The sequence below is a fragment of the Aptenodytes patagonicus genome, chromosome Z (assembly GCF_965638725.1).
Source record: "Aptenodytes patagonicus chromosome Z, bAptPat1.pri.cur, whole genome shotgun sequence".
Taxonomy (NCBI): Eukaryota; Metazoa; Chordata; class Aves; order Sphenisciformes; family Spheniscidae; genus Aptenodytes; species Aptenodytes patagonicus.
The window spans coordinates 33,664,430-33,679,353 of record NC_134982.1 but is presented as its reverse complement, the minus strand read 5'-3'; the positions used below and the strand labels follow the sequence as shown (position 1 = coordinate 33,679,353).

General features: G+C 36.1%; 1 protein-coding gene across 2 annotated transcripts in view; it reads left to right on the top strand.

The window, feature by feature from the left end:
• The window catches only part of PTPRD (protein tyrosine phosphatase receptor type D), a 1,297,197-nt gene that overhangs the window by 1,197,262 nt on the left and 85,011 nt on the right, over positions 1-14,924 (top strand). For both annotated transcript variants that reach the window (XM_076363450.1, XM_076363449.1), the window contains 3 exons: positions 1,357-1,447; positions 7,928-8,137; positions 11,482-11,642. In XM_076363450.1, the coding sequence (XP_076219565.1) occupies positions 1,357-1,447; positions 7,928-8,137; positions 11,482-11,642 (462 nt within the window). The remainder of the gene's footprint in view (positions 1-1,356; positions 1,448-7,927; positions 8,138-11,481; positions 11,643-14,924) is intronic.

Here is a 14,924-nt window from a genome sequence, read left to right as displayed (position 1 = left end):
AATAAATATGTGCATGTACTACAGTAGTTAAAAATCCAAAGTTTTGTTACATTTCTTTTATGGCAGGGAGCTTTAATTAAGAAGAAACAATTAAAATGGACCAGTGGTGTGCACTGGTATGTAAGAAAGTTTATAGAGTCAGTTTAGACTGAGATAGTTTTTGATCAATTGTAAGGCAAGTCCTTTTCTGTAGACTCTATTTCATTAATTACTTTAGGATTTTCACCTGCATTGCATGAGTAAAATGAATAGTCAGTGCTGCAGAAGGTTGAATAGGCTGTAAAAAATGGCAGACTGGAAGAGAAGAAGATGGTCCATGAGACACTAAAATTATCTTCCATAATGGAGAGGCAGAGACACCTTCTTAATAAGCCCTGTTGTTACTAGAAACAAAGGAGAGCAGCTTCTTTCCCTCTCCTCTGAGATGGAGAGTGCTTGACTTTTTGACAAGTCTGTTCATCAAGAAGATGTATATTATACCATCCTGGATGTCCTGCTGTTGTGATTCTACTGCTACTTTCCTCACACTAATGTGAAATTACGGATCTGCCTGACGTCTGTCCAGGCTTTGTGAAGGAAACAAGGAAAGTGCCATATCTCTATTATACTAGAAAGTATAATTTACTAGTCTCCATGGGAGGAGAGGAAGAAGATATTTTCAGGAAAATGTTTCTGAGGAAGACTGGTATATGTAATTTGCAAATACTAGCTGTAAAGAGAGCATACATCAAGCTCTCTTGTCTATGACTGTGAACAGAATACTTAAGTAGATAAACCTGATGGTGATTGATACTCAGAAGTAAAGAGTGTGTGGGTGGAGTGTATGCCAAGTCTTCCTTATTTTCTGTTTATAATAGTATTGGTGTCAACAAACACATTATGTTAACCTGCTATTCTGATGATACGTGAAAATGGGGGAAGATGGGGTGATAATTGAGATTTAAATATATGGTAATAGGTTTCAATTTAGGGGTTTGGGTTTTTTTTCCCAATGTGATAGTGGCAGGGCAGAAATATCCCATGGCTCTTGTATTTCAAATGAAGTAATAAACTGCAGTCAAACATGTAGGCATTTTAGAACATTGTAATTAAAGTTTCTTATACATATTTATATGTTTACATGAAAAGTCAGGTAATTAGTGCCATTTGTTTGTCAAATGTTTTACACTGGATGTTGTTTCAAGAGTGTGAATCTTTACAACTATGTTTGGAAGGCTGCAGTGGCATAATAATGTGCGGAAGTTCGCTTTCAACCTAGTGCTGTTCTCTTAAGTTCCTCTGAACAGACACCTACTCCATCAATTTATCTATTCCTTTTCCTTCAACTTCACTTTTGTCCAACTGTTTCCTTTACAGAGGTTATTACATAGTTATTGTGCCTTTGAAGAGGTCTCGTGGAAAGTTTATCAAACCATGGGAGAGTCCAGATGAAATGGAACTAGATGAGGTACTGTATGTTTTTGTTGTCAACTTCTCCTTTATTAAAGAAACAATCTTATTAGTGGTATGTGATTAACTCACCAGTTTTAGAAGTTTTGGTTGTCAGGATGTTTTATATTTATATTTGAATTAGCCTGTGGGGACTGAAACGAAAGCTCAAATTACTTAAATTAGAAGACAATAAAGACATTAAGTTGCAATAAAGCACATAAAGTGTCTGATCTTTGTTGGCATTAATATTTTATTCTTTTCCTATTGTAAAGCGTAATGCAAAAGTGCAGGAGGTGAAATGAGTTGTCAGCAAAAGCTTAATCACCAATGATATGAACTCTAATAAAGGTCTGGTTCATTAGTGGGTTGTTTACTAAGCCTGTAACAAATGCTAAATTGCATTTGCACTGCAATTTAACATTTGACCTTCTTGTGGTGTTTTTACCTGATTCTCATATACTGTAATGCTTCTGGTTAGAAAAGTTTTACAGTAGTCTCCATTCTTCTGACAGTTTGTGCTCAGCAATAAATGAATGAAGTAGGAAAGAGCAACATTGTGTCATCATTCAACACTATAAGTGATGTTAACACAGAGAGTGGAAGTACTTTCATTTTAGGAATAAGCCCAGTAATACTAGAAATCAATTTATTATGTTATTGATATAATAATAATTCCAGGAAGTATACTGTCAGTATTCAGTCCTGTCTTCTGTTTTACTGGATGACAGTATAGCTCATGCGAACTTGTCTTTCTTCTTTCAGTCTGTAAATTTGGAATAATACTAATATTTATCATTGTAAAGCTCTTTCGAGAGCCCCATATGAAAGCCCTGTACAAAAGACTAGTGGTGGTGTTATTGTTGTTATTGTTGTATCTGGCTAGGATTTTAGATCTCATTCAGATGCTATGGTAGTTTGTACATGTAATAGCTCTGCAATTCAAAGACCAGAGATCAAAGTCAGTTTCTTTACTCCTGATTTAGTGATCTTTCGACAGGATCCTGTCTATTTTTCCATTTTCTTTTGGTGGAGTCAGGAGTTTTATGTTACAGAGATGCCTCACCATATGCTTCCCCATAATACAATCACAGGGAAGTAATGATCATCTGTGAGCAATCACAAGACTTTTTTTCCCTCCTCCCATTGACAAAATGGATATCAATTTCAATGTTTGCACCAAAATGTAAGGAAAATAAAGATCTTCACCAAACTAACACTGCTGTAGAAAGCTGTCAAAATATAAATAGAGGTCTTCCAGTCTTTAGTCTGTTTTCTGATCTGAAAAAGCAAAGAGTATGTACAGCAACAGGAGAATCCTTAATCAGAAGATTAAAAACAACTGTTCAAAGGAAGGCATGGTTTTCGTTACTGCTGACTGCCTGATTGAAGCCTATGTTTCCTCTTGACCAGTTCATTTATGTGATCATCTCATTTGATTCAATTGCAGCGATGACTTGCTTTGATCTATTAACTTTTTCCCTTCAAAAGAACTTGGATTGTAAATGCCGTCAGCTCATTATTATAGTCCTAGGTGACATCAAATACGGTTAAACAGTAAAACTCTGACAGCAAGATACATACAGTAATGGAAAACTGATTTAATATTACCACCCACTTTTAACATCCAAAGACTGTAGTCACATTCAGCAGCATTAACAGATTAAAGGATAGGTGCCGGATGACATTGAACTTTTTGGCAATTAAATTCTACGGGTCCTGCTGATTCCCATAACAAAGGGTCATTTTAATCATCCTGCAAGTTGTGGTGCATTAATCTGTATAACAGATTGATAAAGAGCATTTATTAATTCAGAAATATTTGGGTCAGGATGGGTTGTTTCCCACTTCTACTGATATAATTGAGACCACATTGTAGAATTAATGGTGGAAGAAATAAGATACGCATTGACTGGAAAATGAAAATTATTTCTGATAAAGAACTAAAACCCTTGATATATTTTTCACAATTGCCACTAATACATATAGTAAGTACTGAGTAGGGAAAAAATCAAAAGCAAGCAGCGACTGTATTTCATCCAGTTTCTATTACTTAAAAGACTGTTTTACTTCAATCTTTAGAAAATATATGCATATTGTTATTAGGTGTACTATTCCTGACAAACATGTGAAAGCAGTGGCACAATAAATAAATTGGGGAAAAAACCCACAAAAACTAACCACACGACTCTCTGAGCATAGTTCCTGATGGTCAAGTGAAGATACTTGTGAATATCTTTTTTAGTACAATCTCAGATATCTGGCTAGTATCAGAAAGGGTTGGGCAATAGATTTTCCAAAGAAGTATGTTCCAAATACTTTGCTTAGGTTGGCAGAAGAAAAGTATTTGCTGAAAACACTACTCTGGAGTGTTACCTCCAGTACATAGCTGACCAGTCCAAAAGACTCTCCAGCCTTATTGTAGTTACCTAATCTTCCTGGTTCCTTGAATCTCAATTCTGAAATAAACTAAGAGAGATGCAGAATGTTAAAAGAGCAGACAATGGACTAGATATTGTGTATCTGAAAATAATAATTATTAGAGATACAATCCTTTTTTATTAACTGAAAATTCCATTTTATTTTGAATATCATGAGATCTAGTGACTTTAAATAGGTATGTCATACAAATAAATGAAATATAAACAAAATATTATGATTTGCAGTATTACCTAGTGGGATTACTTTAGATTTGTAAGCAATAAAACGTAAATAAAAGCCTGCATGTTAAGTCTTAAATCAATTCATTAATTTTGTTGAAATCCTGGTATAAAGTACAACAGGAGATATATGTACAGGTAATGATATTTGGCAACAACCCCATTTATTTATGAAACATGAATGAGGCCAGAGGTTCACCTGAGGTCTATTCAGTCATGTGTAATCAATGTCACAGACAAAATTTTTATCTACACACAAACACACTTAAGTTTAGCTGGCCTTAGGTGATGAATAACCACCTTTGAAAAAGTTGAACACATTTTGTTTGACTCGGGCTAATTAACTTTTAGCATCCATAGCCAAACCTCAGTTTTTGATCACTTCACCCACTTTAATACAGTACTTCAGCATTGCTACCTGTTAAATATATGCATTTTATGTTACTAATTCAAATGCAAGAAATAATTAAGATCAAACATTTTTCTTCCCCTTTCAATCTCAATCTAATTTTGATTGCAGTACTCTTGCAGTATTTTGACATTTTATTATGAGTTATTTGAAATCTAAATTGTAAATATGGTGTAATGTGGAAACATACGGTAAAGAATTTATTTGAGGTAGCCACACAACTAACTTTAAGTTCCAGCAGAAACTGTACCCATAAATGAAAATATCAGTTATCTTCAGGGATGGCTCAAGCCGTATACCTCTCCTCGTACTGCAGTACTTACAGCTCCTGACTTCCAGTTAGTATACATATCACATTGTTATTACCCGAATACCTTTGTGTTTCAGCAGACTTCAGGATAGTCAGTGCTCAGCCCTCTGCGTAGCTGTTACTATCTTCATAAAAGATGGCTTCATATAGATACAAACTTTTCAGAGAGTGCTTCCCGCAGATCTTATAAGGGCTGAAGCAACCTGGAACAAACTTTGATTAGTCTCTGCCTCATGTTCTGCCCTCACGAACTCTACCCAGGGCATAGGAAGCTACCAACAGATGTGAGAGTCACCTTCAATAAAGCAACTAAATAGAAATCTTCTTAACATTACAGTTCTCTATTGCCCTCATTTTTATACCATGCAAATTTGCTCTAGCTGCTCATTAAACTGTTTAGGAAGAATGAAAGAGAAATATGGACTGCTGATTGTAATAGAGTCCTTGAGTAATGCATAATGATTTCTAGTCTCAAATTATGGCCGGTTCTATTTTGCTCAGGGGATCCATTGCAGCATACCAGCTTTTGTGTTGGAGCATGGAAATTGATAGAGTTAAATGAATGTAAAATCTCTGCAACAGAGAACAGACTCAGCCTTAGAGCTGGAAAGCAGTTGACTGTGTAGATCTTTCAGGGGGTAACATCCAATTGCCCTCAAGGATAAGGAAGTTTGGAACCAAGTGGTACAGGTTGCTTCTATGTCTTATCTGTAGCCTGTGTTTGAAATATGTACTTCAAAGAAGAAGGGGTGTTAAAGTAATCAATATTAAAAGCTTCTGCCTCAGTAGCAGAGTGAATAGTAGATTGTTTTACATGCATCGGAACTGTTAATTGTGTAATTGCAAAATACAAGACCCCATTTGGGGAAGGCAAGAAGATGTGCTAGCTAAGCAGAGGCCTAACACTGAAGAAGAGGCTAAAGCAAGAGGGAGCTTCCCTGACTAAACATGTTCTTTAAAATGAAAACATATAGTGAAGATTAGATTTTAATCTCTTTTTTTATTGATCTCTGTCTAGCTCTGGAGATTTGTCTCCTTCTCCTAACAAAGAAGTTTGTGCAAATTTATTGTATTAGCACTGTTTGTGTGCTGAAAAGCCTAAAACAACTGTGTGACCTTGGAAAAATTTATGATTGCAGTCTGAGACTACAGGACATTGAATAAGTTTCATAAGTGAAAAACGAGGGGAACCGTAAAGAGGCCTTAGAAGTCATCACTTATCACCCAAGAAAAGTTCAGGCTCCTTGTAGTCAAATCAGATTAATATTTGTTGAATGCCAGTATACCTAAAGTGACAAAAGATACTGAATAAGCATTGGTCTGATTTAATAGGTAATTCAATAATGATTATACCAGCTGAGCTTAAGTTCCTTCATTAGTTAGTGTATGTTTTACAAGTTTGAGCCTAGCATCTAATCTTGTCGTAAATGTGCTGATGTAAATTTTAGCTTTGCTCGTCAGAAGAAATATTTTATGAAACAAGGAAAAGTTATATTTTGAAAGTCAGATTAGGCAGTTAAAATCTGAAGTGTGGGTTGTGTATGATAGGGTGGTAGATAATATTTTGTAGTCTAGCAGTAGAAAAGTTGTCTTAGGATTCATAGGTCCTGTTATTGATTCCTATCACCAATCTATTGTGCGATTCCTATCACCAATCTATTGTGCAGTGTTGTACAAACCATGAAGAACACAACTTTTGGTACTTTTGAACAAATAAAATGGCAGTCAATATCAGGTTTGGGATGGAAGATAAGTTTACAAATCACTCCTATAAACTCCTCTGCACTTCATTTGCTGTTTGTGAAGTACATTGGAAAGCACTCTTTTCCCTGAGATGTTCAGGAATTTAATATTGCCAGAGTGCTTGCTAGTCCTCATGTTAGGGGGGGGGGGGGGGGAAATCTATTCATAGCTACTTAGTATTGAGTTGTTTGTTTTTCAGAGTTGCCAGAAAAAGTTAAAAATAGTTAATAAAAATTGATTTTCAAAAATTAGGATTTTTTTTTTCAATTTTGTATTTTTTATTCCTGGTTTTTAAATAATTACATCATATGACTTACTAAGGTTTGTTGTATCAAACAGGAGATAAGAAACTACCTTGCATATTCATAGGGAGGGAGAAAATATTAATATGCATTAGAGAAGTGATTTTCCCACTGTACTTGGCACTGGTGAGACTGCACCTTGAATACGGTGTTCAGTTTTGGGCCCCTCACTACAAGAAAGACATTGAGGTGCTGGAGCGTGTCCAGAGAGGGGCAACGAAGCTGGTGATGGGTCTAGAGCACAAGTCTTAGGAGAAGCAGCTGAGGGAACTGGGGTTGTTTAGTCTGAAGAAAAAGACGCTGAGACCTCATCGCTCTCTGCAACTGCATGAAAGGAGGTTGTAGCAAGGTGGGTGTCGGTCTCTTCTCCCAAGTAACAAGTGATAGGATGAGAGGAAATGGCCTCAAGTTGCACCAAGGGAGGTTTAGATTGGGTATTGGGAAAGATTTCTTCAGTGAGAGGATTGTCAAGCCTTGGAACAGGCTGCCCAGGGAAGAGGTTGAGTCACCATCCCTGGAGGTATTTGAAAGATGTGTAGATGTGGTGCTCAGGGACATGGTTTAGTGGTGGACTTGGCAGTGCTAGGTTAACCGTTGGACTTGATGATCTTAAGGGTCTTTTCCAACCTAAATGATTATACAATTCTATTCTATGACTGACTTCAGATATATATACACACACACACATATATGAGATGTGTGATAGGATGTGTGTATATATATGTCCTCAGAGAAGATATATTACTTTATTAGCTTTTTTTTCCCCTCTGAGACAACAATATCAGACACTGAAAATTGATCTAATTGTTTTATGTTTGTAGTCTGGGCAGTGCAATTGCTACCTAGTATCTTATCTTAACAAGGATGACAAGAAATTGGAAGATTTTGCAAGAACTGGTTTAGTGATACTGATATGCCCCATGAAATGTGGATAAATTGTATTTTTGTAGTTCCTGGTGTAGTTCCTGGTCATGCATTAAATTTTCTCATTGCATTGTCAATAAGTTACATTAAAATTGTTTACAGTTCTCTTTCTGTTCTTGCTTTCTCTCTCTCTCCCCCCTCCATTCTAAAGCTGCTTAAGGAGATAGCTAGGAAACGCAGAAGCATTCGTCTTGGGAGGGAAGTTGAATTAAAGCCATATATTGCGGCTCACTTTGAAGTTCTTCCTACGGAGTTCACGTTGGGGGATAAGAAGCATTATGGTGGCTTTGAGAATAAGCAGCTGCAGAGTGGTCAAGAATATGTCTTCTTTGTGTTGGCTGTAATGGAGCACTCAGAATCTGTAAGTTAGTTAATATTTGTCAATCCCAAAATTACCTTTCCACAATCATGAAAACATTTTTCCAATGCTTATTCCACTTCCCAAAAGCTATTTTTTTACAGTATGTGTCAGAGCATCTCTAAAGTGAGTGTTTCCTTGCTTAGTTCCAATTAATTCCTTGAACTTTTCTATTTTGCTTGCGTCTTTATGTGTTGCTTCTGTGTATAACTGAAACTAAGGATCACCTTTTATTAGCTGTGGTGTGATCCTTCGCAAATTACATGCTCAGCTCATTTGAGATCATTGACACAGGTTCTGAGGCATGAACTTCGCAGCAGCATCTTTCTGAATGTATTTAAAAAAGAGCTCCTCTCTTGCCTTAATACTACCATTGAATAGTGGTGTTGGATACCCAGGATTCTTGGAAAGATCCATTGAATCAGAGACATGCACAGCTAGCCTCTTTAGTTACAGTCATTCCCTAACAAGTTTATCAGTGAATTGTTAGAAAGTTAGAAAATAATTCCATAATAAGGAAAATTCCTGAGGTGAGCTAAATAATAAGCTGTCATTCCTCTTTATGTAATGCATCTTGTAGTTATGTCCCTTTATGCTTGAGTTAATCTAATGCATGTAATATAGTTAAAAAAAAAAAAGACAGAAATAGGGCTGTTGAAAGAAGTTGCAATACACATTAACATTTTAACATACACTGTGTAATATGGTATCTTTTTAATTGGTACCTAAACGTGACAGGTACATTTGCTGGCTCAACCGCTTGAAACTACTACACCAATAATCTGAATTCCAGTGAAATGCTTCCAGTGTGTAACCTTACAATTGCTTTCTTGATGTCAACAGAATTTGCCTACTTAAACACAATGAGGAAGTAGTTTCAATTTGAATATTTTTGGATACATAGCTTCATTTGAAAATAAAATAAGTGCCTCCTGGAAGCTCTAACATAAGTCCAAAGTTCCCCTTTCACTTTTTGTCAGTGGCTGCGCAGACAGAGAATTCTGAAGGTGCTGCATCAGAAAGGTTCAAACTGGAGAAAGTAGACAACTTCTGGCTATAAAGTTAGATGGCCAAAAATCTGTGTGTCAGAAATCACCTGTACTAAAATTGATCTTTTAAATACAAAGTACCGTTTCTTATTTATTTTTCTATATTAATTAAGGCATTGGTCATTTCATATAACCCTAAGGTTACTACTTCGTTAGAGAGAAATCAGGATGAAAAAGCAGAAATTATAGAGTTGTAAATTTACAGCTGAAAAGTCTGGTATGGCAAAATATATCCAGGGGCATACTGTTGAAGATTTGAAAAGGCATTACTAAACTTACAATATGGACAATATCTGGTTTAGCATGCCATCTGAAACATCTATGTGATTAAGTAGCATGAGGTAGTCACAGAGAATGAAGAGTTTGTAAGGGTGAGTGAGCTTCAATTCCCAGTGTTCCAGTGTATCTGCTCAATATAGCTGGTTTTCTTCTAGGGCTATAGATCCTACTGGTGTATGAGTTGTCACTTGCAAGGGATGGTTTTCCTGATATTCAGAATACTTTTTACGTAAGGTTTCTCCTTCAGAGAACATAAAATTTCTCTGTTGATTGGGAGAATGGAGAACTTGCTTTACAAAAGGGCATGGGGAGGTCTGAATTTGTTTAACTTAGTAAAATGGAAGCTGAGAGAGCTTATGATTACGGTCTATAAATATGTTAAGCATGTTATCAAGAGGAAGGAAAAAACCAATATATAAATTCAGTAAAATAATAAAGGAGTTTAAATTAGTCATTAATACAGGTAGGTTGAAAATTAAACTCAAGATCCTACTTATTGGAGAACAGGTAGTAAGTGCTCATACTGTTGTCCCTCAGTATCCCTCTGTATCCCTTTCCAGGCATTTTTTCTGCCTGCTCCAAAGGAAGAGGCTAAATACAAAGAGTTTCTTACTGTTGCAATGGGCTTTTTTCTATCTTTTGAGAATACTGAAGCTGAGAAAAAAAACTCAGTCAGCTCAGGTGTTTCAGGAATGCAACATGGAGACTCCCCAGTTTCTAAACAGCAATCACAGACTTTTAAAAAATTTGGTGCCAGGTTTAGTAAAAAAGCATAACATAACTGGACATTGCTGGCATGGGTACTAGCTCAGTACCAGCTAGTGTAAGTGCCTCAGCTTTGCTGGTCCTAATCCTATCTCTAACCTTAAACCCAGACACTGTCGTAGCCCAGAGCCCAAAATAAGGTCAAATGAAGTGTAAAAAAACATGTCTCCTTTGACAACACTTGTCCTGGCTTAGGGCATCTTTCAGAGTATAGTGCAAACATGATAAATGAAAAGTATTCTTTTCTCCTGATTATCTTATTCTCTCTCAGCTGGCATTCCTGCTGTACTGCTGAATCAAGTTTTTAAGTCCTTTGCAAGAGCTGTAGTTCAAATCCTAGTTTAGTGCTGGTGGAGACACTCCAGCAAAGACAATAGGTGCAAACGATTCTCCACTTCTGACTTTACTGTAGCTCAAAGTTCTTTACATGATCCATTTTTAGCAGGCTGGCTCCTCAGCCTGTCCTGTCTGTAATTTTAACTCTGCACTCAGTCATAGATCAGACATCTCATGTCAGACCAGAATAAAAAAAAGTTATTATTTTCTTATCACAGGTCTTATCCTAGGCCAGCTGGCTTTACACCATCCAGTAAGGCAAAGATTTTCAACAGCCTCTGTTCATTCATAATTCTAGTTCCATCCCTAAGAGAGACTTTGACTATTTAGCTTCCCTTCATATTCTACAGTGGCTTCCCCTGTTTTTCAGTCTTAGATTCAAATTGTCTCCATCTTCTGTAAGAACACTCTGTCAGACAGTTTTTGACTGATCAAAATGCATCTGACTATTGCCATAGGACCCTTTTCTAGGAACCTCCTTTATTCAGTCCCCTTTATTTTTCCCTATAGTACTCTCATTCTTTCAGAAGTATCCTTTCACATCTTGCAGGAAGAAATAGTGTTAAGCCAATATGAAACTAAAAAAAAAAAAACCAAAATTAGTAACTGGTGGGTTATATTCCTCAGTTTCCTAATACTTCATTTTCTCATTCTCTGCTTAAGTTGCAAAGTGTTCTCTGAAGGACTGTGTTAACTCATTTGTCTGCAGATCACTGCTAATATGTGGAACACAAAATAAAGATAGTAATAACAACACACCATTCAGTTTGCAAGTTTATATACTACCTGACTTGAAGAAAAATAGCATTTTCGCATTCATTGCATCATTATCTTGTATAGATTTATTTTACATCTAGGATAGTTAATATTTTAAATGGACTCCTTTATCATTAAGTAAGATTTATTTTATTTGTATAGACCATGTATGCAACCAGCCCATATTCTGATCCTGTTGTGTCGATGGATCTTGATCCCCAACCAATTACAGATGAGGAAGAAGGCTTGATTTGGGTTGTTGGACCAGTTCTTGCAGTGGTGTTTATCATCTGTATTGTTATTGCTATACTTCTTTATAAAAGGTAAGTTTATCTTTTCATTTTCTAACCAGGTGTGTAACTTTCTGATATGTTGGCCATTTTATAATACTGTTCCACACTGTATTTTTTGTACTACAGTAGTAACTGTCATTGCTTTGGGATATTTCCGTATTTATTAATGGTTTCCAGAACACTGCAGAAATTTTAGTACATTGACTGAAAGTTTCCAATAATTACAGGTATGTGGGTACATTTTTCTGCTGATGACACTCTATTAACGTTTCTGCATTTAAATGTTTTTTCCACTTTGCATACATTTGTGAAGAAAATATGTGCTTGCATATAAATATGTATGGAATTCGCACATTTGACTTTCTAAAACTTATTTTTAGATGTGTAATAGTAATACATTAGGGGTTCCATTCAGCTTGATGTTAAACGTGATTTTCATCTCCACTCAAGTAATTTGAGTTTTTACTTTTGACAGTTGGCCTCAATTTGGCAGTGTATCTACATGAATTTGAAGCTCTGAACTGAGAGATTAAAGAAACATCAGTAGCTGTTTTCTACTAATCTTGCACTGAGATCAAACTTAACTTATTCTTCTTTCACTGTCTATGACACAGATGTAGGTTTGCTATTATACAAAGGACTTCCCTCTGCCTTACCACATACTAGATGAAAACTCTGTATGATGCCTTAATTTATACATAGCAGCCTTTTACAGTGTAAGTGAGTTCACAGGGGTCAAGATACTAAATCAAAACCAAAGAATCAAACCCACAAAGTTTATTTTAATGTTTAGATTTTGTTCCTAATACATTTTTGAAATACATTGATGAAGTATAATTGGGGAATACTATAAAGACGCTGTGACCTTGTCAGGGGGGCACACTAGGGATAATTTCATTAAATGGAGTATGTCTTCTAAAATTAATGACTATGATGCTATCACCTGCATATAAATATTTAAATTCTGCTACCCTGTATGCTCTTCCCACCTTAAGTGACTCCAGTCAAATACTTCTGAAGTTGCATGTAGAGAACCAGCTTCAGGTTTTGGAAAGAGAATTCTCTGTTCAGCAGTAAAAAAACAGTCCATGGTTAGCTTTGGATTCCAACTAGGTATACAATTATAGAATGTTCTTTAGGGCTATAATCATACAGCAGCATAATACACGGTCTGTTGCTTGCAGATATTATGTCTCCTGAAGGTTTCTATTAGTGCCTAGTGTCTCAGCCAATCTAATTGATTAGCAACCAGTGAACCTCTGTTTGTGTCTGTCTGTCACTTCAAAAACTGGTCATTAGAGTTGTGCTAAAAGTGAAATACTCCTTTCTTCTGATTATTTTGGAGTATTAAAAGTAAAACTTCTTCCATACTACAAAACGAATCCAAACAATGGCATATAAAGCAGATGTGTAACTGCTTCTGGAAATATTGATTACATATATGGAACCATAATAACAATCTTCAATTCTATTACCAAAAAAATTACAGGCATATTCCACAAATGATCAGGTAAAATTTGTTCAAGTAGTGTGAAGAGACTGTCATTCACTGAAAATGGGGGACACATTTTCCATCTGTTATTTACTGCTGGTACTAGAACTATTCAGGCAAATGTCCATATGTATTTATTTATTTTTCTATTTTCAGCTATAAGCCGTAAATTCTTAAACTGCACTGATTTGGCAAATAACCTCTGGGAAATTATGACTGTGGTTTTACTGGTCTATGGTCCTCTGTGAACTTTCCATTTCTGTGAAAAAAGAAATACATAATTGGATATTTTTTTCTAGAGTATGCAACCTGGATGCAAGCTAACAGCTAGAGTTTGATAGCTTCACTGTCTGTAGAACAGCAATAACTAGACAAGACAGTAGGGATATTTAGCATAGCGCTTTGAGAAAACAGTGACATTTAATTTCTGAGTTAACTCTGTTAAAGGGAATTACTGTGGCTACAGGAGTTGGACATGGTAAAAATATGCAACGAAAAGTAGGAAAACAAGAAATTTTCATGGATACAGGAAATTTTACAAGTATCTTTCTAGAATATATTGGGGCATAAGTGCAACAGGTATGATGAGGGAAGAAAACAAAGAATAGAGGACAGCTGCCTAATGCATGAAAACACATGCGAAAAACATTAAAAAGAGGAAGATGATGTTGAAGGATGTGCAATGGGAAGAAGACGACTGGGAAATGACCATGTCTTTTGAAGTGTGAAGGGTAGTAACTCAAATGATGGTCAACTATGCTTAATTCCCTTTGTCCATAGAAGCCTTTATGAACAGACTTGGACTGCTAATCTCATGGTTTACAATACTACTTTTACATTTTAATGTCAATCATAGAGAAAGGATGACTGCAGTTTCTAAAAGAATCATTTTAAGGGGAGAAGTCTTGCCCTCCTTTAAAACAGACGCTATCACAGATAGTGTGGATAAGTTGCATGGGTTGGTGTGAAGCATATTTAACTGTCCCAAAGACTAGGAGTGCATGTTTGACACCTTTATTATTTGTTGGTCAGTTTGTATAAAGGTTATTGCCTCTGCATTTACTCTTCTTAAAATCTGAAAGCAAAGATACTGCATAGAAAGATTTTTGGATCATATATTAGAATATAGCCAAAAGGTCATTGCAGCTTAGTAGTTAACAGTAATAGATGGGGAAAATACTGAAGAGTACCTTTTGTTGTCATCGGATATAGCTGCAATATAATATCCAACACAATTGGGGCTGATTAATGTACTGTGTGCAGAAGAGCTCACAGATTTCGCAGAACCAAAGGGTCACACCTCTGGAGATTGCCCTGTCCCAGCCCTGCTCAGAGCATGGGCAGCTACAGCAGGTTGCTCAGCGACATGTCCAGGCAAGTTTCAATATATCCAAGAATGGAAACTCCATAACCTCTTTGGGTGACCTGTTCCAGTGTTCAACTATCCTCACAGTAAAAATGTTTTTTTCCTGAGTTACAGTTGAATTTCCTGTCTTTCTGGAGTTAATGTCTTGGAAAATGGAACTGACTTGGCCAGTGACCAGTTCGGTGTTCTCTGTCATTGCGGCAGTGATACCACCCTGCAGTCATAGTGAAGGGAGACAATTATTTTGGAGCAGATCTTTAATCTATTGGACTTAAATCTAAACAATCAAATTTGGGAATCCAAGTAAATTAACTAAACATCACTTTCTTTTTGGTTATATTCTTGCCCTCAAGAAAATAAAATTTTTGCTGGTTCAAACATGGAGTAAAATATTCAGCATAGTAAGATTTATATCCAAAATCTCAAACAAAGGCAAACACTTACCTAGATACAG